At 46.4% G+C, this 27,296-nt stretch overlaps 1 protein-coding gene across 2 annotated transcripts in view; it reads left to right on the top strand.

The window, feature by feature from the left end:
• Mras (muscle RAS oncogene homolog) overlaps positions 1–27,296 on the top strand; it is a 53,345-nt gene that overhangs the window by 11,741 nt on the left and 14,308 nt on the right. For both annotated transcript variants that reach the window (XM_085689606.2, XM_048416858.3), the window contains exon 2: positions 14,985–15,194. In XM_085689606.2, coding sequence (XP_085545732.1) covers positions 15,002–15,194 — 193 coding nt within the window. In that variant the 5' untranslated portion in view covers positions 14,985–15,001. The remainder of the gene's footprint in view (positions 1–14,984; positions 15,195–27,296) is intronic.

Genomic DNA, 27,296 nt, shown 5'->3' with positions numbered 1-27,296 from the left:
CGGTCTGACCTCAGCTAGACATGCACAAAGCCATAGAACCCTGTCCTTAGGATTCTAGGGGTCATTGGATAATGGCTGCCACTTGGAGTCTGCCTGAAATTCCATAGACTGAAGCAAGGGGCTCCATAGGGCTCAGTGAACCAGGCCTTTCTGAGCTCAGCTCAGAGGGCCTGTGAAGACAGAGGCAGCTCCTCAAAGAGAATATTGGAGGGGGTTCCGTTGGAAGGTCCTTACTGGAAGGCTGCCTGTGGGCACCAGCACCCTGTGGTCTGGACACCGTCCCTACCCCTGGGGACACCACTGCTCTGCTAGTGGGAGCAGAGATTGTATGGGTGAAGGGGTGCTGAGCAGCAGAGGGAGAGCCTAGAAGGCTCTGTCTCTTCAGAAAGTAAAGGTTCAGCTTAGGAGTAGCAGTGCTGAAGGATTGGAAGACCGTACTGGAGAAGGGAGCCCAAGCTGGGAGCAGACTGCAGCCACCGAGTGCGCAGGCCACATGCAGCAGAGGTCAGAGACATTGGTTTTGAATTTGAGGTAAATGGATGGAGGAGGAAAGCAGAAGAGTTAGTTTAGAGTGGACAGGTGATAAAGGGGCCTGAGTGGACCGGGAGAGGTGCTAACTCAGCCTGTGGGTTGTGACCCCTTTGGTAGTCAAATGAACCCCTTTCACAAGGGTCGCCTAAGACCATCAGAAAACACAGACGCTTGCATTCCAATTCATAACAGTAGCAAAATTACAGTTATGAAGTAGCAACAAAAATAACTTTATGGTTGGGGTTTAGCACAACAAGAGGAACCATGTTAAGGAGTCATGGCTTTAGGAAGGTCGAGGACCGCTGGGCTAGTTGAATCTAGCCTGTGCAGGGTTGAGTTGCACCAAGCTGTGGAGTAGCGGTGAAGAGGTGGAAGGACTCACGAGAAGATTCACCTGAGGGAGAGCAGAAGGTGAGCAGGGTTGCAGCTGCTTGACTGTGGTGTGGAAGGCCTTCAGTGTGGGAACTCTCCCCGTGGAGTGGCCACTACGGTGACCTTCCCAGTTGCGCTCAGATTCCCGTTGTAGGCTGAAGAAGTTCTGTCCCTTCACTGCAGGTGACCCTGCCCCAGCACTAGGGAAATATTAATTGGCACTCCCTACCCCCAGGGACCGAGAACAAGGATTTACAAAGCAAACCACACCTACCTCTCCTCTCAGCTGTTGCTCTACCTGGAGCCCCACCCTCACAGAACTCCTACTGTTTCTTACCTGTGGAATAAGGTCTTCCCATTCCTCCTGCCCTTGATGAGGTACTGGGGACCCAGTGAGAAGCAGAGCTGGGGCTCCAGAGGCCAGGTGAGACCCATAGCCTAAAGGCTGCATGGATTCTGAGACACTGAGACCCCTGTCAACCCCTCAGCTCTAAGAAGTGAGACAAACTTGTAGTCTTACAACTTGCCAGGACTTGGAGGCAAAACCTCAGCCACTCTCTTTACTAACGTGGATCTTTGGGCAAATGCCTTGGCGTCTCTGACTCTGTTTCCCCTTTGGTAAAAGTGGAGTAGCAGCTGTCCTTTGGTTTCTGCCACTGAACCTCTCCTGGGTTACCTCCCCTCCCCTCGTTCTGAACTCTTAATCTTGCCCTAACCCTGCCCCTCTCCTCCAAGCCTCTACTGCTTTGAGTTTGTGTTGCGCAATCTATTCAGCCTCAGCAGACTCTGCTGGGATTTGCCTACTTCATAACCTCCCTGTGACCATCGCTATGATTGGAGGGCCTGACCTGTGTCCACTGTGTCCTTGGCCATGCAGCAAGCCTAACTGCATCACCGTGTTGGCCTGTGAGTAGAGAGGATTTGTGGGTCTCCAGCACGTGCAGGCTCGCCACACCCTCACCTGCCTAGCCCTGCAGCTCTGGTCACTGGTTCCCTTATCAGTGGATGTTTCTTGAGCAGCCACTGTACTGTTGCACCAGTGCTGGGTGTAAAGGTGCAAAGATGACGATCCCTGGTTTCTCTCCTACCCTTACTCTCGCACCTCATCCCTTCCACATTCTACACGCAGCCATATAGTCCTCGCTGTGAGCTCCACAGCTTTGCAGCTTCTTCTGTTCGTCTGGGACATGCTTGTCTTACCTGGCTAATAAAGACTCTGTTCTGACATTGCCTTTACCAGGAAGGCTTCCCTAGAGCCCCCTGCCTGACTAAAATGCCCCTATTCCCAGACTCTTACTGTTGTGTTGTGGAATATTTAAGAAGTGTTACATTCATTTATGCTGTGGAATTTTTATTTAATGAGCAAAGATGTGATGAATTCTTCTTTGTTGCTTTTGTTTAACACTGTGAAGTTGTATTACTTTGCTTGCCTAAAACACCAGATTGGTCTAATAAAGAGCTGAATGACCAATATCAAGGCAGGAGAAAGGATAGGCAGGGCTGGCATGCAGATAGAATAAATGAGAAGAGAGAAAAAAGAGAGGAGCAAGAAGTAGGAGGAGAGGAGGAAGTGAGGGACCAGCCACACAGTCAGACACCAAATAAGAAGGAAAAAAAAAGATATATAGAAATAGAGAAAGGTAAAAGCCCAGAGGCAAAAGGTAGATGGGATAATTTGAGAAAAGCTGGCTAAAAATAAGCCATGCTAAGGCTTGACATTCATAAGTAAGAATAAATTTCCATGTGATTATTTGAGAGCTGGGTGGTGGGCCCCCAAAGAACAAAGAATAAAAAAGGAAAAAAAAACCACAACAACATCTTACATTATAGCATCAGTGCACAGACTGTGAGCTGATGCAAATCCTAAAAGGTTGGCTGTACTGATTCCTCACCCAGTTCACTCTTCTTTGGACTCAAGTATAATTTGGCCATTTATTACATCCTATGGCTTGTCTGTAGTCAGAAATTTCTGTTCCATCTAGTCCCATAGCCATTCATTCCCAAAGAAACACACAGAGGCTTTTATTAATTTTAAACTGTTTGGCCCATTAGCCCAGGCTTATTATTAACTAGCTCTTATAACTTAAATTAACCCACAATTCTTATCTATATTTAGCCATGTAGCTTGGTACCTTTTCTCAGTAAGGCATTCTCATCTTGCTTCCTCTGTATCTGGCTTGTGACTCCATCTCTGCCTTTCCTCTTCCCAGAATTCTCCTTGTCTGGTCACCCTGTCTACCTGCCTGGCTACTGGCCAATCAGCATTTTATTAAACCAATATGAGTGACAAATCTTTACAGTGTACAGGAACATTATCCCACAGCACTTGTCAGCTTTTAATCTTCCTAATGATATACTTAATCTCCAAAGCACAAGACACCCAGAGAGGCCTTGGTTTTTGGTAGAGAACACTGGTATTTAAGATCTTGAGGGAGGTACTGGTGAACGCTGAACCCACGAGCAATGTGCTGTCTTCGTGTGCTCTGAAGTGAGAACGAGTATTTCCAGAACTCTTGGAGACATGCAAGAGAAGGCATGGCCCCTGTCAGTCTGTGAGTGAGCACTTGGGGGCTTACTGTCCTAGGGAGCTGCAGTAGAGATCATGGCAGGCTAAGATGGACGCTCTCCTCCAGCACAGAGTCTGCAGTGAAACCAGTCCAGACACCCATGAGAACCTTTCAGCAGTGCGGTAGTGAGTTCTATTGAGCTATTCTCTGTTGACCTGCTAGTTTACAGACCATCCCTGGGCCCCAGAAGGACCTGGGAGGAGTAGAGGGTCTTCCTGCAGGAGGAGAGACTGGAATGGGTTTCTGAAGGATGCTGATGATGGTGATGACCTGGTGCTTACGGGGGAGTTCCTCTGTGTCAGACGATGGTCAAGCAAACAAACAAAATGCAGTGCCTCCAGCGTCGTGAGGCCAAGCGCTGCTGCTGTTGCCACTTTCCAAAGGGTGAGTGACTGCCCAAGGTTACAGACCTCTAATCCTATAGCGTGCCAGTTCCTTGGTCTAGAGTTCCGGGTAAGGGGCCAACCTCAGGCTCAGCTGGAAGCAGCAACTCTGAATATAGATGGATATGAGAGTGATACAAAATGGGGCTTCAGAGCTGTCTAGATTATCCCACTTCCCCTCTGGTTCACAAGGTACCTGCTGAGATCAGATCTGTGCAGCAGGCTTCATCCCAGTCTGGGGTGGGGAAGTGTGTGTGTGTACATGCGTACGTATCCATAGGTCCTTGCATTTACCCTGCTCTGGCCTGCCTTGCTGCCCGCTTGAGGGATCGGTAATTTTGACCTGATGGTGTCTGACCCTGGTACCACCTCCCTCCCCACAGCTGTGCTCTCACCAGCACATCAGCGTCTGCTTTCTCTGCCCTGGCCTGGCTTTGCACACACACGTCCATCCTCCTGCCAGCCACCCGAGGATACCCAGAGTGGTGGCTGGAGGGGGCTCTGGGGTCACAGAAAGGAGGGGCTCTGGGGTCACAGAACTCCTCTCTGCTGGGAGACCTTGGGGAAGTGATTTTAACTTCTCTGCATCTCAGTTGTTTTTAATTTTAGATTACATTTGCCTGTTAATTTGTGCATCTCACGTGTATGTTTGTGTGCACATGCCACTGAGTGTGTGCAGAGGTCGGAGGACAACTTGTGACAGTCAGCTCTCTTTTTTTTTACCATGTAGGCGTCAGGGATTGAACTCAGGTCTTCAAGCTAGGCAGCACATGCCTTTCCCCACTGAGCTATCTCATTGGCCCTGTGTTTCTGGAGCTGTAAAGCTGGGTTCATCAAATCAGTACTTGAGAACTGAGTGAGTTATTTGAATGGCAGAATCTCCCGACAGTTTTGACACATTATTTGTGTTAAGTGTTGGCTGTGAACACCATCATGGCTGTCATGACTCTAACCAGAGGTTTCTGCACACCACTCAGAGACTCGGCGCTAGATGGTAGGTGGGTGCCCATCACCCGTCCGGACGGTTCTTTATACTGGTGAGTCGGACCCAAGAAACCTAAGCTACAGGGTGAACAAGGGCACTAGGGCTCTCTCCTTGCTTGCTTCTAGTGTGGTCTTTCTGGTTCTCTCGATGGTGGAAGATATTGGCAGAAAAGAGGAGATAATGTAAGACAATGACAGAATCATCCAAAGATGATCAAGTAAGGGCCCTGCCCAAGAAAAGGAAAACCACTTCATGAGGTGCTTGGGGGAGAACAAGAATGGTAGTGGGCTAGATCTGGGATGCCAAATACATTTTCTACGTATGTCAATCACCTTGTTTCTGCCTATCAGCAGCACTAGGTAGAAAAGGACTCTAAGGGGAAGGAAGGAGCCCACCATCAGTCAGTGACCTCTGTTGTGGCTCCGGGAAGGAGCAACACTCAGCCACACATTTGTCATATGGACTTGGGCTGAAAGTCCTCTGTGGTGAATGCTTACATTCGTAGCTGGCTGGTGGGTAAACGGTAAGAATGGAGGTCACTGGGTGCAGAGGTGGCTGCTTAGAGGTGGTGAGTGACCCAGGGACAGTGCTGGCTGAGTTGACACAGATGTCATACAAAGAAGAAGGGGAAAGGCTTAGGGAGGGATGCCAAGTGCCCCAGACTCCTGGTGGGTCCTGCATTACTTGTAGGTCAGCAGCTGGGGGAAGCATCCCATTTCTGGGAATTGTGCAGAAGGGAAGGGCAGCTCCTGGAATGCAGAGCCATTTCCTTTACATGGGTTGGGCTGCTACCCCCAGTGTGTCCTCATCCCCCCCAGTGCTGGGCACACCCGGACATCACAGAGATGAGATTAGCTTCCCAGGACTGATTCAGCTCCATGTGAATGCACTCTCAGAAGAGCACCATTAATGATGAGCGCACCCTCCTCTCCCAGCCCGACTGTTGGGCTCAGGAGGAATCTTTAGAATAATTACTATCAAAATAGAGAGGTGGAAGAATGGTATGGACCAGATCTTCACCGAAGCTGGCGGCGTCATTGGGGTGCTTGTACCCTTGCTCTGGCCTCTAACAATCTGTAGCCTTGTGTGTCAGGGAAGCTGCCACGGGACGGACAATGCCCAGAGAAGAGAACCACAGTAGCAGATGAGGTTGTGAGATGCTGCAAATGAATTCAAGGTCAGGGGCCATAAGGCATGGCAGTTTTAAGCACTACCTTTGGCATCTGTTCACTCCACAGCAAAGATCCACTAAGGAATGGCCGCTGTTACCACTCTGGGCGCCACTAGTTTCAACCGGGACTATAGAACATTGCTTTGAGAGTCGTGCTAGGTGGGGTCGGTGGGTGGCCAGGGACCTCTCCTTGGACCCCTTGACAGTGCCTGCTGCCAGCACCGTTTCTTTCACATGATCAGCTCTCTTGGAACGGTAGATAGTGGTTTGGGGCTGTTCTTCTGGGGGGAAAAAACCTCTCTGGATTCTGTAGGACCTGGGAAGAGGGAAGCAGACTGATGTCCCAAGCATCCTCCATCCCCCCTTTGTGGAGTGTAGATAGAGTCCCTCAAGTCAGGTCCATGCACGGGCAAGGAACTGAGCTAAGACACTGGGACCTAGTATGTTGGAAGAAAAACCAGGGTCAGTTAATTCCCCTGTCATTGCTCAGACATCTTTCATGTTATTTCCACCGGGCTCTTGTTCTTTTTTTTTTTTAAACTGGGGAAATGGAGGGTCTAAAAGATTAAGCAGCCTCGTCGTGGGACTTCATCGCCTGCCTGGCTGAAGAATCAAGACTGCTACTGACCCTCTCGGCTGCCATACTGACAGCCACTGAGCTTAGTGTCATCTTGTCCCTGGATTTTCTCAGATATACCCACCACATTTGATTTATTTGTTTTAGTTGTATGTGTGTGTGTTTTGCCTGTGCTGTTGTCTGTGTACCACACATGTAGCAAGTGTGCCTGGGGAAAACAAAAGAGGGTATCAGATCTCCTGGAACTAGATAGAGTTACAGAGGGTTGTAAGCCACCATGTAGATGTGGGGGATTGAACCTGGGTCTTCTGTGAGCTATCTCTGCAGCCCCCTGTACCCATCATATTTTGAAACTTACTGAATGGCAAGGTTATGCTAGGCTTACCACCCAAATACCTGCTTCTTCTTGCAGAAGAAGGGGTATTGTGTCCCTTCTTGGCACAAGAGCGGGCAGAGAGGGTAGAAGGGCTAAGGGGGGCAGGATGGAAAGACCCCTGCAGCCCTGGGAGGTGAGGGGGAGGTATGGCTGTCACCCTCATGGTGCTTGTAATCTGCTTGGGGAGGTGGTTCTGGAATTCAGGAAATAATTTCATGTTATGGAAAAAGAGGGGTAGAGGAGGAAAAAAACAACCAAAGAAAAAGCTTACTTCTCAACTTAAAGATGCCTGATGTTTTTATATAAAATCATTTAAAAAAAAAAGCAGCATTGCCTTTTAGGAGGAAGTTTCCAGAGCAAGTAATGGGTTAGACTGCTGGTGTAGCCTGTGGGCTGGGCGGGGTTCTGGGAGCAGTGGTTACCATGGAAACCAGCTCAGCTGCCTTCCCTGCCAAATGGCTGCTGTTCCAAAAGTTGGTTCCTATGTGGAGGGAGCTGGAACCTCAGAGCCTTTCCCATGGAAACAATGCCCTAAATGATGGGCCACCTTCCCACATAGGCCTGCATCATCTGGCTGTGATGGAGATGAGGTGGCAGGGAGACTTCAAATGAGGGAAGAGGCCATGACTAGGAGTCACATGACTGAGATGGGTATGCTTTTACTTCTGGTAACATAGTAAAAAGGCGAGAGAGGAAATATCTGGGTGCCTTTTCTGAGCTTATCATATTTAATGCCATTTTATTTCATGCTTAGAGAAGATCCCAAGGCTACCCAAGGTTATACAACTGGTCAGTGGACAGAAACACAACAGCAAATGAATGGCAAAATGTGACAAGAAACCATGCCTGTCTTAAGCTACCTTCCTACCTTCAAGGGGCCACCTATTATTCCCCAAAGTGAAGAACAAACATTCAACAATAACTTTTACTAGAAGAAGGATATAAATATAAGTAGTTTGCTCCATGGCTATGTGGCAACAGTGATTTTGCCCTGTGGTGACTTTTAGCTTAGCCTTTGAGTGGCATTTAAGAATCTTTCCTTGCGCCATATAAGACCATCTTACTTTGTAGTAGTGTGGCATATACCCTGTCATCTTCATCACTCCACTTACAAAGACATTTGATCCATTTTACCCCTGGGTAAAAAAACATGCCCCCCCAGGAGAAGACAGGTGGTCAAAACCACTTCTGTATTGGGGGCTCTCTGGATCCAGTTTGATCTGGTAGCTCCCTCTTTCTTCTGGTTCACACTTGTTCCAAAAGAGTCCTATCCAAAAGGGGTTCGTCTCACCACTTGGACACAGTCCCAGTGCCTGGCTGAGAGGGTTTCCATGAGTCCTGTGTGTACTGAGACCAGCTCCGTGGTTGGCAGGTTGTATAACTTTTTTGGGAATGCCAATGTTTAAACCCTGGTACATTTAGCCTGTTCCATGCTAGGTTTTGTGAGGACAGAGGGCAACAAAGGCATCCTATGCCCTGGGGTGCATAACAAATGTATAGAAGATTCCAAATGTTATGGTGGCCTCTGCATGTGGACCATGGAGCTCAAAGCACAAGGTGGAGGCTGTGTCTCCCTGAGAAGCGATTCCTGGGCCTGGACTGGCCCCCTCTGCACTCCGTCATTCTGTGTACAGTGGACATTCTGTTATGGTAGGCCACACAAGGAGAGCAAAGTCTAGCTGTGGGGGGTAGAGTGTGGCCGCTGCACAGGTGGCTAGGGTGATTACTGTGGGCTAGTGATGATACGTTGTAATTAAATGCTCAGTGTAGGAGTTTGAACTTGACTCTTCAGCTGTGAACTGGATGAAGAGGGTTTTTAGCTTGATACCGTGTGAGTCCTAGGAAGAAGCAAAGTCCAAGAGAAAGGGATCCCTGGCCTGATGGTTCCCTGTGGCCTGGAGCTCCTCAATGCCTGAGGTCGGTCAGAGTGCTATAAAAAGAAGGGAGACCTCAACTGACCACTTCCTGCCAGCTGCCTCAGCAAGGGGAGGCTGTTTATAGCAAGTCAGCAGGTGATTCTGCTGTGGGTGGTCTGAACTCTGACTCAAAGGGCAAGTTTGGGTCCTCTGTTGCTAGTGTGTGTCTTACCTTGTTGTCTTTTGAAGAACACAATCAACAAAAGTGGTTTATTTCCTCGCCCTTTCCCATCTGCCTACTGCTGCCCACTTACATGGCTTCCAGGGGAGAGTGGAAAGGTCTCTTACCAGCGAGCACCTGAACTCTGGCCCAGCATCATTGTCCGCTGGGGGAGAGAGGACAGAGGCACTGGGCTCCGCTGACCTGAGAAGCAGAGAAGAGGGTGTCTGTCCTTCCTGCCTGCCCCCGTTCCTGCAGTCCTGTGGTCTTGTGGTTCACTCTCTTGTGGCCCCTGTATGTGGTGGCTTAGGCGACCAAAGCTGTAACTCATCTCCATTGTTGGTTCTGGTGCTGAAGCCACATCCAGCTCCACCCCAAAGAGCTTAAATGAAAGCAGACAGAATGTTTTCAGGGAGCCTGCACGTTTTATTTTGTGAGGGAGATTTTAACACTCTCAGATTGTTACACTACACAAGTCTATTACAGGTATATGTGGGCGGGGAGCATATAGGGTTTCAAGACCCTGAAAGATACCCAGATTTGTAGATTCTCAAGTCTCTCACTTAAAATGCCATAGCACCTCCCCATACACTTTAAATCACCTCTGCATTATACACACCCAATACGATAGATATACTGCATAAATAGTGATATTATACTGCTTAAGGAATAATGGTAAGAAAACAAATAGCCCATACATGTCAGGAAAAAAAAATTTAGAGTCAGGGTCTCATGTACCTTAAGCTAGCCTCCAGTTTACTATGTAGCTAAGGATGACCTTGAACTTCTGATCTTCCTGCTTCCAACTTCCCTAGTGCTGGAATTGCAGACATGCTTACAACATCTAGCTTATGGGTGCCAGAGGGTTAGTGCAGCTAAGCAGGCACTCCACCAACCAAGCTTCAGAGCCAGCCCCAAATGATTTTCTCACATGCAAAAATGTCTTATTAATATAGCATACGTAAATTATAAAAGAATGATAAGATTTAATATCTGTATTGTGACCAAGCATCCGGGACTGGGGAAGGCTGGAAGAAGGGTACAGCAGATTATATTCCCAGTGCAGGTCTCAAGGCTGAGCGGGGAGGTCAGGGGCAGCAGCTTCTCAAGGCCTCATCTCGCTGACGTCAGCATCAGACAGGCTGGCCAAGCAGTATAGTTTAGAGGACTGGAGGAGATGTACCTTTTCGCTTCCAGACAGGTGTGGTCAGAAGCCAGGGAGGAGCTTTGTATTCTGTTGATCTTTTTCACAGTGAAGGTTTGTTGGTTGGTTTTGGTTGAGGGGCTGTCAGTCTTCCCAGGCTATTCTCAAGTTACCATCGACAGAGCCTGCCAGCTTCAGGTGAGGCTGGTGAAACACTGACTGTTTTTGCTAACTAATCATGTTAAAACCTGTGATCTTTCCACCTAAGGAAAGGTGGAAGCCCATTCTTAGGAGCTACGTGGGCACCTGATTCTCCATTGCCCTTACCAACAAAGATCTGGGTGACTGGTTTAGATCGCCAAGACTCCTCCCCCCCCCAAAGTTTTTCAATTCTTATTTTTATTTCTTTATTGATTTTTATTGAGCTCTACATTTTTCTCTGCTTCCCTCCCCTTCAACCCTCCCCCAAGGTTTCTATGCTTCCAATTTACTCAGGAGATCTTGTCTTTTTCTACTTCCCATGTAGATTAGATCTATGTAAGTCTCTCTTAGGGTCCTCATTGTTGTCTAAGTTCTCTGGGATTGTGATTTGCAGGCTGGTTTTCTTTGTTTTATGTTTAAAAACCACTTATGAGTGAGTACATGTGATAATTGTCCTGTGTCTGAGTTACCTCATTCAAAATGATGTTTTCTAGCTCCATCTATTTTCCTGCAAAATTCAAGATGTTATTTTTTTCTTCCGTGTAGTACTCTATTGTATAAATGTACCACATTGTCCTTATCTACCTCTGTCCTTCAGTCTAGAGGCATTTAGGTTGTTTCCAGGTTCTGGCTATGACAATGCTGCTATGAACATAGTTGAGCACACATCCTTGTGGCACGATTGAGCATCCTTTGGATATATACCCAAAAGTGTTATTACTGAGTCTTGAGGAAGGTTGTTTGCTAATTTTCTGAGAAATCACCACACTTACATCCAAAGGGGTTGGATCAGCTTGCATTCACTCCAGCAATGCAGGAGTATTCCCTTTACCCCCACAACCTCTCCAGCATAAGGTGTTATCAGTGTTTTTGATCTTGGCCATTCTTACAGGTATAAGATGGAATCTCAGAGTTGTTTTGATTTGCATTTTCTGATGACTAAGGATGTTGAACATTTCCTTAAGTGTCTTTTAGCCATTTTAGATTCCTCTGTTGAGAGTTCTCTGTTTAGGTCTGTACTCTATTTTTTTTATTGGATTACTTGCTTTTTGATGACCAACTTCTTGAGTTCTTTGTATATTTCGGAGATCAGACCTCTGTCTGATGTGTGGTTGGGTAAGATCTTTTCCCATTCTGTAGGCTGTCGTTTTGTCTTGTTGACCGTGTCCTTTGCTTTACAGAAGCTTTTCAGTTTCAGGAGGTCCCATTTATTAATTGTTTCTCTCAGAGTCTGTGCTGCTGGGGTTATATTTAGGAAGTGGTCTCCTGTGCCAGTGCATTCAAGTGTACTTCCCGCTTTCTCTTCTATAAGGTTCAGTGTGGCTGGCTTTATGTTAAGGTTTTTGATCCATTTGGACTTGAATTTTATGCATGGTGATAGATATGGGTCTATTTTCATTCTTCTACATGTTGATATCCAGTTATGCCAGCACCATTCGTTAAATATTATTTCTTTTTTTCCATTTGATTTCTTTGCTTCTTTGTCAAAAATCAAGTGTTTGATGGAGTGTGGATTAATATCTGGGTCTTCGATTTGGCTCCATTGGTCCTCCTGTCTGTTCTTATGCCAATACCAGGCTGTTTTCAGTACTGTAGCTTTGTAGTAGAGTTTGAAGTCAGGGATTGTGATGCCTCCGGAAGTTCTTTTATTGTACAGGATTGTTTTGGCTATCCTGGGTTTTTTGCTTTTCCATATGAAGTTGAGTACCGTTCTTTTAAGGTCTGTGAAAAATTTTGCTGGGATTTTGATGGGCATTGCATTTGAATCTGTAGATTGCTTTTGGTAAGATTGCCAAATTTTCAATAATTTACAACTCATAGTTGATTTGAATCTGCAAATACAGAATTCATGGCTAAGGATGTTGACTGTATGCATGAGCAGATGTGTGTATGCATGTGTATGTGTGTGTGTGTGTGTGAGAGAGAGAGAGAGAGAGAGAGAGACAGACAGACAGACAGACAGACAGACAGACCCCCCCGTCCCCCACACACACAGAGATGGAAAACAGACACAGGAAATCAAAGAGCCCTGCAGTCTGATTTTGGGATAGCTACCTTCCAAACCTTGCTGTTTTGGGATCCACCTCTGGGCCAGGACAATCATGGATGCATACCTCCCTGTAATAGTGGCCCTGTACCTTTGCTGTTTAGAGGTCTGGTGTTTTTCCATATATAGTACAAATATTTTTCTAGGTTTGTTAAGCATTCTGTTTTGGTTTTGTTTCTATGTATGCGTGCATGCATGCATGTGCAAGAGGGTTTTGCTATGTATCCCACATTTGCTTGAACTTGTGACCCTACTGCCTTAGCCTCCCCAGTTCGGGGATTACAGGTGTATACCACTGCACCCAGTTAGTTAACTGGTTGCTACGCGTATCTGTTTTTTTCCCCCAACATTTGGATTCTTCACACCTCCATCTCCCCATTCCTAACATTTTTGTGAAGCTCCCCGATTAGACTTTTTCCTTGCAATAAAGTCTCACCTGACAGAATGTTAAAGAGGGTGTGCCCTTTTTAATTTTGATCCATTTCTGAAAGCCTGTTCTCCGCCCAACTTTGACAGATTTATATTCTTCCTGCCTTCAGAAAAGCTTGTACTTCCCCCACACTTTGGGGGAGTCCAAAATGTCAACATCAGGTTTCAGTGACTGGGGAGGCTCCAGCAGCAGCGCTGGCCTTTAGCCACATGCAAATCAACATGGCCACGCAGCCCACATTTTTGTTAACACCCTTTGTGTCGCAGCCTAGCATTGAACATCTTGTAGAGTCGAAAATAATTATAAATACCTCTCAAGCTAGCTGCTAGTCTGGTATAGAAGAAAACCATGATTTGGGGTGGGGGTGGGGGGGCGCAGCGGTAGTGACAGGAACCCAGGCCCTTGTCCTCTGGGTTATGCTATCCCCCCATCCATCTTTACCAGCTACCCCTTGAGCCTCTCTCTTCCCCAGAGCAGCGCTGGGGTGTTTTCATCTGTACAGAGATAACAGCAAGCGTATGCTCCCTCAGGATTGGTTTTTATGCTGCTTGGGAGTGGCCTGCGAGTCCTGCGGCTTGCTTTTCCCTGGCAGGCTCTTCAGTGGGCTGCTTTTGTCCCTGCTAGCAGTCCTAATTGTTCTTTTCAGAAGATTTTTGTGCAATGCATTTTGATCCTATTCACCGCCTCTCCTCGTTCCTCCCACATTTACCCTCTCTACGCACCCAACTTTGAGCATCTCCTCCTTTTCTTCTGTCTAGTCCAGTTTGTGTTACCCAGCTACTTTCGGGCATGGAGTCTGCCCCAGCGTGTGGCTACCTAACCAGACAGCTGGCACTCCTCCTAGCGGCCAGTGGCCACCTGCTAGTGCTGGAATTTGGTGCCCACCTCCTCCTGCTTCCGCACTGTCCTGGCCTGAGGTTTTGCCCATCTTGTGCATGTGGTCACTATTGCTGTGAGTCCATGTGTGCAACTGTTATGTCTGAAAAATCTGTTCCTTGGAGCCAGCCACCTCTCTGGCCCTTACAAAGTGTCCTTCCCTCACCGGTGTGTGACATCGACTACCACCCACAGCTGACTGCAGACGGATAGCACTCCATGGGTTCCTTCTTGGTTTTCTGAATGCTCCTTCCATGACCCCCATTTGCCTCTCTTTCTGGGCACTCAGTGACAGCATTTCCCAAGGTCACTCTGCTCTCTGTCACCTCGTCAGACAATCAGTCTTAGCCTGGGAAAGTCCTATCATTCTTCAGAACCCTGGGGTCCCACATTTCCAGCTCTATCCTCTGCCTTAGTGGGGAGTTTCTCAGCCCCCACAGGTCTCTGCTGGGGAAGACCGGCTTGTGCTTTCTAGAATGTGAAGCAGCTTCTCTGGCCTCTGCCCCCTTGGTGATACCCAGAAACATCCCAACATCGCAGAGATCATGGTAGGGGAGAGAACTGCTCCTGGCTGAGAATCACTACAACACCCACTCCTTCCTTCCCTTTGTTCCAGGTTAAATGGACGGACAGATTCCCTTTAATGTTGTCATGACTTTAGCATAATGAAGTACAAGAAGATGGAAGGACAGGATGGCAGATTTGGGTTGGAAAGGGCCTCTCAGAGCACAGGCGTGCTGAATTGGCACAGCCTCTTTGTCCTCTGAGCTCAACAGCCTCAGGTCTTCCTCAGCAGGGCATTCCGAAGATTGATAAGACTGGAATTGTTCTAGTTGATAGGCAGTGCTGTGAAAGGTGTGTGTCTTCTATCCCTGCTTGGCCCAGAGCCCCCCTGCTTAGTGTGCAGCTCTGGGGCAGAGGCTAGTTGTAGAGAAACTTTCTTCACACAGCTTTAGCTGAGCTCGGTGAAGACCAGTGGGATGGGGTGAATCAGCCCGGACCTGGAGTGTAGTTGCTGTGGAGGGAATAGTGGTGAACAGGTCATTGAAACGGCAGTTGTATTTGGGTGGTGGGACCGTGCATGACATGCTCACATTGTTTTGCCTTGTTTCACTTCCTAATTGACCTTTGGAAGTTTTTGTTCCCATGAATATTTCTCTCAAATTCAGGAAAGAAAGCCAATGGATATTTTTCCCTAGTTCAAAAGAAAGAGACCCCTCCTTCATCTCATGTGTCTTTCTTCCCTAGGTGTGGCTACCAGAAGCATGGCCACCAGCGCTGTACCCAGTGACAACCTCCCCACGTATAAACTAGTAGTGGTGGGAGATGGAGGTGTGGGCAAGAGCGCCCTCACCATCCAGTTTTTCCAGAAGATCTTTGTGCCTGACTACGACCCCACCATTGAAGATTCGTACCTGAAGCATACGGAGATTGACAATCAGTGGGCCATTTTGGATGGTGAGACCTAATGACAGCCTTGCATGGGATGGGTTACCATGGGGAGAATCAGGGAAATGTGATAGGCTTAAGAGGGGTAACATGGTTTCCTGCTTGCTGATATTATGAGATGGTTACTGTGAGGCAGTATGTAGCATCCAGGGGGAATTCTAGATAAGAGATCTGGTCCTGGTAGAGTGCTCAAAGACCTTAGTGGTAACGAAAGTGAACTGTGAAGGAAGAAGCCTGGAGAATCCTGCCAGCTCAGAAACCCTGTATGGGGAGTTAGTTGTTTCTTTAAGCAGAAGCTCTGATGAGCAGATACAGAAGTTTCAAGCTAATAAAAAAAGAGAAGCTTTTTTTTTTTTTTAGATTTATTAAGGAAAACTGAGAAAAGTCTCCCAAGAATAGGAGGCTCTCACAATACATGAAAACTGATTTCTTACTAACCAGAGTGTACCTACCTAGGAAATGTCCCTTTGTTGGGAGATTTTGCATCTGGCATTGTATTTCTACTCTGTTCAAAATTGGGGTTTCTCAAAGTGTGGTGGTCAAGAAGCTTCCTAGAGATGTGAATCTAGACCTCTTCTCGTTCTGAAACTCCAAGGGTGGAGGGCAATGACTTGGTTTTAGCACACCCTGTAGGGATTGCTGAGGCTGGAGCCCCCCCCCCCACACCCCTCCCACATCCCCCGTGCGCGCTAGATTCCTGCTGGCCATGATTCTCTATTGCCCAAGTCTCTTCCTGAGCGAAGTCCATTAATCACAGGATGCTGGTCTAGGAGGAGAGCTTGGAAAGCTGCTGACTTTCAAGTTTCTTTCAGATGAATGCAAATATTTTTCTCAGTCTGTGTCTTGTTTTCCATCCTCCCAACAGTTCCTTTCAAAGACTAGACGTTTCTGTTTTGATGACGTCTAGTTTATTCGTTCTTTCACAGAGTGTACTTTTGGTATTTTGTCTAAGAAATCTTCGCCTAACCCAAGGTCACGGCTGTGTTTCTCATGGTTTCTCCTGGAAGTTGAATTGTTTGGGTTTTTCATTTACGTTTTGTTCTATTCTGTACACTTTGCATGTGGCATGGGGGTGGAACAGATCTTCCAGGGTTCCTGTTGAAGAGAGTCTTCCTTCCAGCTCCCAGCTGACTTTGTCCCAATAGTGAGAACCAGTTCCCCATGTAATCTGTCTTTGGCCTGGATGTCTGACTGAAGACAAATCGCCACTGTCCTAAAAGCTGTAGCTCTGTGGTAACTTAGCAGATGAAGTCGTGTGAATAGATATATGAATTATAGACTCAGTTATAATTTCTGATTTTGTTTGGGATAGTGTTGAATTTGTATACAACCTGAAGGAATTTTTGTAGTGTTTGGTACTGAACCTTGACACATTAGGCAAGTGACATAGCCCTGAGCCACGTCCCCAGTTCTGAGAACAGGTGTCTTAGCTGACAGTGCTGAGCCTTTTAACCTGTGAACACTGTCCCTCTCCATTTATTTAGGTCTTCCTCGATCTCTCACTTGTTTGGTGCTTCTGAATAGAAAGGTCTCTTATGTACATTTTGTTAGGTTTATACTTACATCTGCATTGGTGTTATGATAAATGTTTTAAATTTCAGCTTCAATTGTTTGCTGCTAGAATATACTGTATAGACTACTTCTAATTTTTTTTTGAGTTTGTTTTGTTTTTTGAGACAAGGTTTCTCTGTGTAGCCTTGGTTGTCATGGAACTCTCTCTGTAGACCAGGCTAGCTTCAAACACAATGTGCCTGCCTCTGCCTCCCAAGTGCTGGGATTTAAAGGCATGCACCACCACTGCCCTGGCTATGATTTCTAATTTTTAAAATTACTTTAACATAAACTATGAAGTAATGGGTTTCATTGTGGCACTTTACACATATAAGTCATTATATTTTATTCAAATTTATTTTCCCCCTCACTGCCTTCCCTATGCCTCCTGATCCTCCAATATAATTGATGTTTATATATTAATCATATAACCTTATGGCTATTAGCCTTAGTGGCTCTTTATGAGATTCCTTTTTGCATGGATGATCATGCTGGTAAAGGCAGTTTTATCTTTTCCTTTCCAATCAATGTTTTTTACTTCTTTTTCTTGCTTTATTTCAGTGACTAAAGCCTCCAGTACTGTGCTGAGTGGCACAGTAAGAACGGAATCTGTGCCTTGGTCCTAACGAAAGTGTTCAGTCTTTTGGCATCAGTCTGATGTTAACTATAGACTTACTTGGTGGAGATGCCCTTTGTCAGGTCAAGGAGGCTCCCTTCCCAGGTTTGCAGACGGTTTCAATCATGAATGGATATCGGGTGTTGTCAAATGCCTTCTCTGGCTGAGATAATCACATGGCTTTTCTTTGTTAGTTTGCTAATGTGGTAAATTATGTTGAGGTTTTCTCTCTATTTTTAAAAACATTTTAATTACTTTTATTTAGTATGGGTCTTGGGGGAGATTGGGGCGTGTGCTGCAGCCTATATGTGGAGGTCAGAGCACAATGTGGGGGATCCATTCTCTCCTTCCGCCATGTGGGCCCTGGAAGTTGAGCTTGTGTTGTCAGGCTTGGTAGCTGGTACCTTTACACAGAGCCTTTGCTGACCCTTTCCCTAATGTGTAACTAATTTTTCATCCCTGAAATAAACAGCACGTGGTTCTGATGAATTCCCCTTTCATATGCCATTGGCTTCAGTTGGAAAGAATTTGATACAGAAATGTTCTACTTGTATTCTCAAGGGATATTAGACCATTTTTAATTATAATTTATTTATCTGACTTTTGTATGAAAGTAGTGCTGGCCTTCTAGAATGAGTCAGAAATTAACCCTTCTTTTTCCATTCTCTAGGAAAGTTTCAGTAAGCTTCTTTTAATTTCTTTTGTACACATTCAGTGGGATTCACCAAGACCACCTAGACTGCAAGCTTTGTGGAGAAGCCTCTAAACTATCAGTTAAATGCCCTCAACAGACATGGGGTCATTAAGTCACCTCTAGCCTTCAGCGAACTCGGGTAGTAGGTGACTCTAAAAAAATTGTTTTGTTTATCAGAATTGACAAATGTATTGCCATAAGGGTGTTTGTAATAGTCTTTTATTTTCTTTACAATACTTGTAAATTCTACAGTGATGTCAACTTTCATTCCCGATATTAGTAACTTGTACCTTTTTCTTTCTCCTTTTCTTGATCAGGCAGGGTTGGGTTTCATAAGTATTGATTTTCTCAAAGAGCTAGCACTTACATCCATTGATTATTCTCATTTAGTTCCATTGATTTTTCACTCATAACTCTTCTTTCTTATTTACTTACTTTAGATTTACCTTTCTCTTGTTCTCATGTCCTTGGAAAGTGGTGTCTTGCTGCTCTGCCCAGGCTAGTCGTCTTTTCCTGGGCTCAGTGATCCCTCCACCTTTGCCTACCAAGTGCCTGAGACGTCAGTGTCGCAACACCATGCTCCACTCTGTTAGAACCGCCTGAAATGCAAGCAGATGCTGTTGCTTCGAGTCATCTTTTCTTGGGATATTCATTTAGCACTATAAAATTCTCTGAATTACTGCTTTAGCTGTGCCCCGCCAATTGTAACATCATATGTTTTCCTTCCTTTCTTCCTTCTTTCCTTCCTTTTCTCCAAGCCAGGGTCTCACTATTTAGCTTTCTCTGGAACTCACTCTGTAAACCAAGCTGGCTTTCAACTCACAGAGGTCTGCCTACCTCTGCCTCCCAAGCGCTGGGTGGGTTAAAGGCATGAGCCACTACACCTGGTTTATGTTTTAATTTCTATTCATATCAAATTCTAATTTCGCTTTAGATTTCTTCTCTGACCCATAGGTTACTTAGAAGTTTCTGACTTAGTTTTTAAGAATTTGGTACTTTCCCAAAGATTTCTCTGCTCTGGATCTTTAATTCCAGTGTGTCAGGGAACATACAGTGAATTATTCGAAGTCTTTTTTGAGGCTTGTCTCAGTGCCCAGAAGATGGGCTGTCTTCATAGATGTTCTCAGAGTCTGTCTCACAGATCACAATGACTGATAATGCCCAAGTCTTCTGTATCTTCACTGGTTTTTCTGAATACTTGTTCTGTCATTTATTAAAAGCAGGGTGTAATTGTAAATTTCCTTATTTTCGGCTGGGGTTTTGCCTGGTGCATTTTTTTTAACACTCTGTTGTTAAAAACACAGATGCTTGGAACTAATATATCCTCTTGACATGTGGTCCTTCATAGGTATTTAGGACTGATATAACCTCTTGACAACTGGCCCTCCGATCATATTAAAATGGCTTTGTCATTCTTAAGTTTCACCTCTCTTGAAACTGTCAGGACTTTGTTGAGCACCTGTATTTCACCTATCAGCATCCCCACCCTCCCCTAAAGTGATATATGTTATGGTATGAGAAGTGCATCATATATAAAACACACCAGTCTTTGGGGGCTTGTGTGCAGCCTGAGGTTTTGAGCATTTCATTGGGTGCAGGTAGACAGGTGTATCCCTACTTGGGAGTTTGTATGTGGTCTTCTCCTCTCTTAGGGTACAGGTAGACAGATGAATCCCTACTCGGGAATTTGCATGTGGTCTTCTCCCCTCTTAGGGTGATAAGTAGACAGGTGAATCCCTACTCGGGAATTTGCATGTGGTCTTCTCCCCTCTTAGGGTGATAAGTAGACAGGTGAATCCCTACTTGGGAATTTGCATGTGGTCTTCTCCCCTCCTAGAGTACAGGCAGACAGGTGAATCCCTACTTGGGAATTTGCATGTGGTCTTCTCCCCTCCTAGCATGTTCTTTCTGCAGAGATAATGCGTGAAGATTTTGTCTTTTGTTTTAAGGCAGGTCTTATGTATGGCTGGCTTTGGATCCACTGTGCAGCTGAGGTTGGACTTGAGTTTCTGATCCTCCTGCCTCTGCCTCCTGAGTTCTGGGATTATAGATATATATGCCAGGCCTTCAGGCACGGTAGGCAAATACTTTACCAGCTGAGCTACATTCATAGCCTATTAAATGTCACTCTATTGGTGAGATCTTCCATGATCAACACATCTACATTAGTATTCACACACCTGTTATTTCTGTCAGCAAATATTTTTAATAAATAAATGAATTATCAAATACTGAACAATTTATTCACAGTAGCAGATTTGATAGGTTTGCTACATTATTTTCTTTGTTTTCTTATCTTAGCAAAGCTTATACTCATAACTATTACAATAAATTTACATTTATGCACTTCCCTTATTATATTTTATTTAGAACATGTGTGTATGCACATGGGCTTGTGTGCTTTCCTTAGCTATGACACACATGTGGAAGTCAGAGGAGAACTTGAAGGAGTTGCTTCTCCCCTTCTACTGTGTGGGTCCTAGGAATAGTGCAGGTCAATGCAGGTCATCAGGCTTGGAGGCATGAGCCCTCACCCACTGAGCCGTCTCATGGACTCCTTTTATGTACTTCACTTTTTATTGTTGTTTTTTGGTTGATTTTTTTTCTGTTTTTCTTTTCCTTTCTTTCATATGAAGTCTCGCTGTGTAGTTTTGGCTAGCTTAGAACTTGCTATGTAGATCAAGTTGACCTTGAACTCATAGAGATCTGCTGGTGTAACATGAGGGCCTGCTTTTGGGGGTTTCTGTCCTCCCACCAGGTCCCACAGCCATTTAGCCCCAAAGAAATTACACAAAGGTCTATATTAATGATAAACTGATTAGCCCATTAGCTCAGGTTTCTTATTAACTCTTATAACTTATATTAGCCCATTATTCTAGTATATGTTAGCCACATGGCTCAGTACCTTTTTCAGCAGGGCAGGTCACATCTTCCTTCTCCCATGTCTGGGCTGGACTCCAGAGGAATGGACTTCCTCCTTCCCAGAATCCTCCTGTTTTCATTGCCCTGCCTCTACTTCCTGTCTGGTTGTCTTGCCTCTACTTGCTGCCTGGCTACTGGCCAATCAGCGTTTATTTAAAACATGATTGACAGAATACAGAATTATCCCACACCACTGCTGGTCCCTGTCTTCTAGGTGGGATGAAAGGTGTGTGCCATTGTACCCAGCTTGCTTTCTTTCTTTCTTTCTTTCTTTCTTTCTTTCTTTCTTTCTTTCTTTCTTTCTCTCTTTCTCTCTTTCTCTCTTTCTCTCTTTCTTTTCTTTTCTTTTCTTTTTTTTCCTTTTTCTTTTTTTTTTTTCTTGACTTTTTTGAGATAGGGTTTCTCTGTAGCTTTGAAGCCTATCCTGGAACTAGCTCTTGTAGATCAGTGATGGGCGTAGTCGACCTGTAAGCTAGAATTAACCAGACCAGCTCAATACAACAGATCTGGTTTAATAATTGAAAAGGGAAACTCACACAACTGGGGGTCCAGCGAACATAGCGCGTGCAGAGAAGAGAGAGAGTGCACCTGGATTCCCAGGTCTTTCTTCTCTGGCCCCAGGCGGCCAGACCCTAGCCAGATGTGATTGGCTGAACTTCTCCATCAGATCAGGCTGGCCTTGAACTCACAGAGATCCTCCTGCCTCCGCTTCACAGTAGTGGGATTAAAGGCATGCGCCACTGCCTGGCTCTCAGCTTGCACTTTCTAAAATAATTGTAGACATTATCTATTGGAATATATACTATGCCTTAGGATAGACTGAGTTAAACAAGTGGGAATAAGTTTCTTTACTACAGGTCTCATAACACCCTTTACTGTACAGTATATATTAGGAGCACATTAGTAGAGTATATTGTTAGGATTTCCCCAAAGAACCATTTTGGCCACTTCATTTTGAGCTGTGTTCTACAGAAAACATTCAGAAAAGTATTGCATAATACACACAGACAAGAACACTGCTGGGTACAAGTTGTGGTTCAGTCAGTGTTATTTCTTTTTATTGCCATGTAAGCGTCTTTAGTGATTTTCTAAGTAACTTTGAACATTTGCTTCTGAAGGGGAGAAAGTATTTTCCAGAGTGCCTTTTAGATTTTGTGATAACAGTTCCTAGCAGCAGAGACAGGGGAAATAGGGCCGCAGCATTACTTTGAAGCTCAGATCAGTGAAACTGGGCCTGACTTAGTGTATTAGTTAGGGTTTCCATTGCTGTGATGAAACACCAAGACCAAAGCAAGCTGGGGAGGAAAGGGTTTATCTGGCTGACACTTCCACATCACAGTCCATCGTCAAAGGAAGTCAGGACAGGAACAGTCAACTGGTGCAGGGATCTGGGGGCAGGAGCTGATGCAGAGACCGTGGAGGGGTGATACTGACTGGCTGGCCATGGCTTGCTCAGCCTGCCTCCTGAACCCAGAACCACTGGCTCAGCAATGGCACCACCCACCATGGGCGCTCCAGAATCACTAATTTTAAAACTGCCTACAACCCAGTATGGAAGCATTTTCTCAGTTGAGGCTCCCTCCCCTCTGATAACTCCAGTTCATGTCAAGTTGATACAAAACTAGACAGCACATTTAGCATATGGCATTGTCCACCGAGGCCTTCCCTGAGAATAGACACGAGACGCCCAGACTAGCACGGTCTACAACCTAAGATCCCCTGTTAAAAAGGACTAAAACATTTCAGCCGACTGTGACTTTTAGAAGGATGACCTTAATCAAAGGCCTGTTATATTTAGGCTTGGGCATAACACTAAACCTTTCTGGGGTCAGTATCTTTCAGGGAGGTTTGCAAACCTGGGAGGGCCAAGACTTTCCCTGGGCAACCAGTGCTCTGCGGTCCCATTTCCCTGCTGGCTACCATCTAGAGATGTGCCAAGCTTGAGGGTAGATGCCTTCAGTTACCTAACACCCAGCCAGTCTCAAAGTGCTCTGGATTCTGCTTTCTCTTGTTCCAGACTGAGGAGGCCAAGGGCGTGACAACAGGAACGACAATGGTAGAGACAGTGACTCTGTGTGTGCAGGGGGGGGAGGGGTCGATCGTCACAATAGTGATGATGCCAATGGGCATTACTGCTGGAAAGCTGGTGGACACACTCTCACACTCTCTACTTCTTATGAACACTGTCGTGGTAGCTGCTGTTGCAGGTGAAAATAAGGGTTAGTGTTAGGGTTTGAATACAGAATGTCTCCCACGGGTTCGTGTATTGAATGCTTGGTCACCAGCCAGTGACAACGTTTCTGGAGGTGAAAGCTACTTGGGGGAAGCAGGTCACAGGAGGTGTATCTCCAGTCCCTCCCTTGCCCTTTGCTTCCTGTCCACCCTGAGACAAACAGCTTTGTCCTCACATATCCCTGCCATCGTGATATTTGGTCTCAGCACAGGCCCAGGCCCAGCAGAATCAAGGCCGGTGAACGAAACATCTCTGACTAAATCCTCCCTCCCTTGAGTTGGTTTTCTGTTGACAAATACATATTTATATAAATGTTATAAATAATACATAACATATATAATAAGATGTCCTATTGGAACTACAACAAAATGTACAGGCCCTTGCTCTGTAGTCATCCTCACCCTCCGTTTCCAGAACTTTTCCACCCCGCCCCCACGGATACTCTTTACCTATTTACTGTACGCACTGACTTTCTGCTCCACCCAGTCCGTGACGGTCACCCTTCCACTCTACTGTCTCTGAATGTGGTAACCCTGCATGCCTCATACACAAGCTACGGATCGGTGGGATCACATCCTTGTCCTTTCATAGCTGGCTTCTTTTACTTAGCAATGGCTTTCCTTCCTTTTTCAGGCTGAATAATGCCTCGCTGCACTGGGTGCCGCTTTCTGGTGCCCTTCCCTCTGACGAGACATCTGGGCCTTCCCCTCTTTTGGCTGTGACGGAAAGGGCAGCTATGAGTGATCTGTAATTCTCTTTGGGTCCTTCTGTTCAGTTCCTTGTCTTAGCAATGTTGTGTCCTGTTGGTTTTGCTGGGTTGCAGCCTGGATGAGGCTGAGCTCGTAGTGTCCGCCCCCTGGGTTACACCCAGTGCACGTAGAGAAATGACTTGCTTGGAACCATACCTGGCTAATGGCGGAGGCAGGCCTCAGCCTCCTGACCCCACTAAGCATGTTCTCCACCCTATCATATTGACTTCTACTTTGGTACAAGTTTTAAGTGTGCAGAACAGCTGTGGACACACGCTTCTGTCCACTTACAAGAGAAGCAGCTGTTCCTGGGCCTCTCCTCCGTACATGCCTCTAAGTTCACTCTCTTCCGTGCCAGCGTCGGGAACATCCATTGCCACAAAACAGCAAAGGGCTATTCTGCAGACCCCTTCCTTCCCAGAGCTCTCAGACCCAGGCTCCCAACCTTGCTGTTCCTTGCTGTCTCCTCAGCAAGGGCTGTCTTTGTGAAGAGTGAAAACCTGGCCATCTGTCCTCTGGCACCCTCAGAAACCAGGACATTTCCACCCTGGCTTCAGCTCAAAACTAGACACAAGTGCTCTTGTCTTCTCTGGGGGGCCTGGACCTGGCTTTTCCCTGAACATTCGAGTCCACACTCTTTCTGAAGAGCAGGAAGAGAGGAGGACATGGAAAGGGCAGGAAGGAACTGGAATGTTTATTGAGAGCTTTTTCTGGGCTGGGGCTTCAGCCCAGTGGTCATTTATACTCACCCCCCCATGGTCAACAGTAGAGTGGGCACATCAGATGCTCTCCAGCCAAGCACGGAGTACAGTCAGTGCTGGCCTGTCCTACCTTTTGTCCTCTTTCCCAGTGACAGTAACATGGGAAATTTCCCTCTTGCCCTGTGGGAGCAAGTATGGCCCCTGGCCTCGGGTGATGAGTCCAGCCTTGCAGGTCTGTACACAACCCTTTCTCCTGGCAGTGTGAGCCATTCCTGCACAAATGCTTTCAGTGGCCTGGAGCTCCTTCATGTCCAGGGTGGTCCTTGATGGTCAGGGTTTGCAGGTAGAGAGCTCTCACGTAGCTAAATCTTTTCTTGCTGGTGATTGGCCCTTAGGGCTGTATACTAGCAGAGGCTACTGACCAGGCTTTCCTTGCTGACTACAAGCCAGGCTAGGGGCCTTGCAAAGATTGTTCCTGCTGGTCCTGGCAGCTCTACTAGGTCAGGTGGGACACAGGTAGCTGAAGAGCAAGATGAATTTGCCTCGCTGTAGATGCAGGGGCCCTGCATGGCTAATCACAAGGAGGTGCATAGGTGAGTTGAGGAGGTATCTATTCTGACTGATGGTTTCAGGATTGCTCTGGCTCAGGTGTGGAGGAATAAAACCGGGTACAATAAGGTTGTGGCCTAGGGCTGTGGGGGAGGAAACAAGAAGGGGTAGATTCCAGATGTAGTTTGAGGAGGAACCACAGGGTTTGTGGGTGGAGAACAGGCGTGGGATGGGCGAAGAGAAAATAAATTGTCGCGTAGGACTGGGAATCAAAAGACTAATTTTAAACTCATCAAATATGAGCTGTCTTTCATAGAAAGAGCAGAATCAAGGCATTGTCTAGAGGAAGTAATGGACTCAGAAGCACGAGGTATATCCACCATCAGAAGAAGGAGGGGTAGAGCATGGGTTTCAGAGAAGGGAAGGGAGGCTGATTTTTTTCTCATATATTTTTCATTAAGATATAATTCATAGCTGGGCATGGTGGTGTACAACTCTAATCCCAGCACCTGGAAGGCAGAGGTAGTTGGAGCTCTGTGAGTTCGAGGCCAGCTTAATCTACAGAGTAAATTCCAGGACAGCGAGCGCTGTAAGACAGAAAGAAAAATCAACCAAATAAACAAACACATACACACAGAGGGGAAGAGATACAATCCACACGTACAATTGTGGTTTTTAGCATACCTGTCAAAGTTGTTTGGCCATAAGCCACCAATCGATTCACAAATTGATAATCACTAGAATCACAGTCATCCATTCCTGAACCGTTCCATCTCCCCCACCCCAGACACTCGTGCATGAGCAGCCACTTCTCATCTTCCCTCCCCCAGATCCCAGACTCCCTGGTCTAACTCTCTGTGTTCTCACATCGCCTAAGCATGGATCCTACAGCACGAGTCTTCTGTGAATGGCTCCGGTGCTTGGCAGGTTTGGTGAGCTGCAGCTGGCATTTAGAGTCTTCTCTTTGGTGTGTGGCTGATGCTCTGGTGTATGAGTCTCACTTGCTCGCTCTTTCGTTGGTTCCTGGGGCCGTCTTCACTTCTTGGCTCTTGGATGGATGGCGTTGCTGGGAACACTCAACTCTTGCTTCTGTGTGAACATAAAGCTTTCACTTCTCCTAGGTGTGCTGCTAGGGGTCATGTGTTTAACACTACATCCCACCAGCAATGCATGTCAGGTCCACAGATTCGAGGTGAGCTGTTTTGGGGGAACTGTGAAATTTATTCTGAGTCGGCTTCGTTTCCGAGATAAGGGTGGAGGGGAGAGTAAAGGAAGTAATGGCTGCAGGGGAATAGGAAGCTAGCGGTTGATGGTGTGTTTAGAATCCTTAATGCTCAGGACCCTGTTAAAGGGAACCACCAGTGCATCCATGCATCTTCTGCTTCCCAGGTCTGCGTATCTGCCTGGGGGCAGGTGTGGAGCCTGGGAGACTGTGATGCAGTCACAGGGAGTGGGGATGGAAAGTCCAGCCTCAAACCTTCCGTGCCAGCTAGCCCTGAGTGTCTGTCTTCACCCTTCCTTTATATGACCTGCCTATTATCAGGCTTTGGCTGTGCTGCTGTTAGCTTCTCGCTCGTAGGCAGATAGTTGTAAGGAACAGAAAGATCTCAACGCAGAGGTGGGTTCAGCTACTCTGTGACTCATTAGCACACCAGCCTGAAGCTTTCCAGCCTCAGCTTGCCTCAGTCTCCTCCCCTGTAAGTGGCTGGCCTCCCAAAGTGGCTTTGAGCTGGAATCAGGGTTGTGGGCCAGCATTGTGTCTTTCCTTTCTTCCCAGCTCCCAGGGCTGCTCCCAGGCTCTGTTCTGTTCCCATGATGCTCTGGCTATGCCTCTGAGACCTCTGCTGCCCTCTGCAATTTCTTCTCTGTGTCTGGTAGTCTTTTCATCACTGACAGTTTAAAAGGAAGAACAGTTTATGGCCACTCACTGGTTCAGAGGGTTTGGTTGGCAGTTTGCTAACTCCACTCAGTTTGGTAAGGTTGAACATCATGATAGCAGGAATATATAGAGCAGAAAGCTCTTTGCCAGGAGAGAGAGAGAGAGAGAGAGGTACGAGGAAAGGGGCCAGAGGCAAGAGTCCCTTCAAAGGCCTGTC

Source organism: Myodes glareolus, chromosome 4 (assembly GCF_982192425.1).
Source record: "Myodes glareolus chromosome 4, mMyoGla1.1, whole genome shotgun sequence".
NCBI lineage: Eukaryota > Metazoa > Chordata > Mammalia > Rodentia > Cricetidae > Myodes > Myodes glareolus.
The sequence above is the reverse complement of the archived record's forward strand: the minus strand, read 5'-3'. Positions and strand labels throughout refer to the sequence as shown.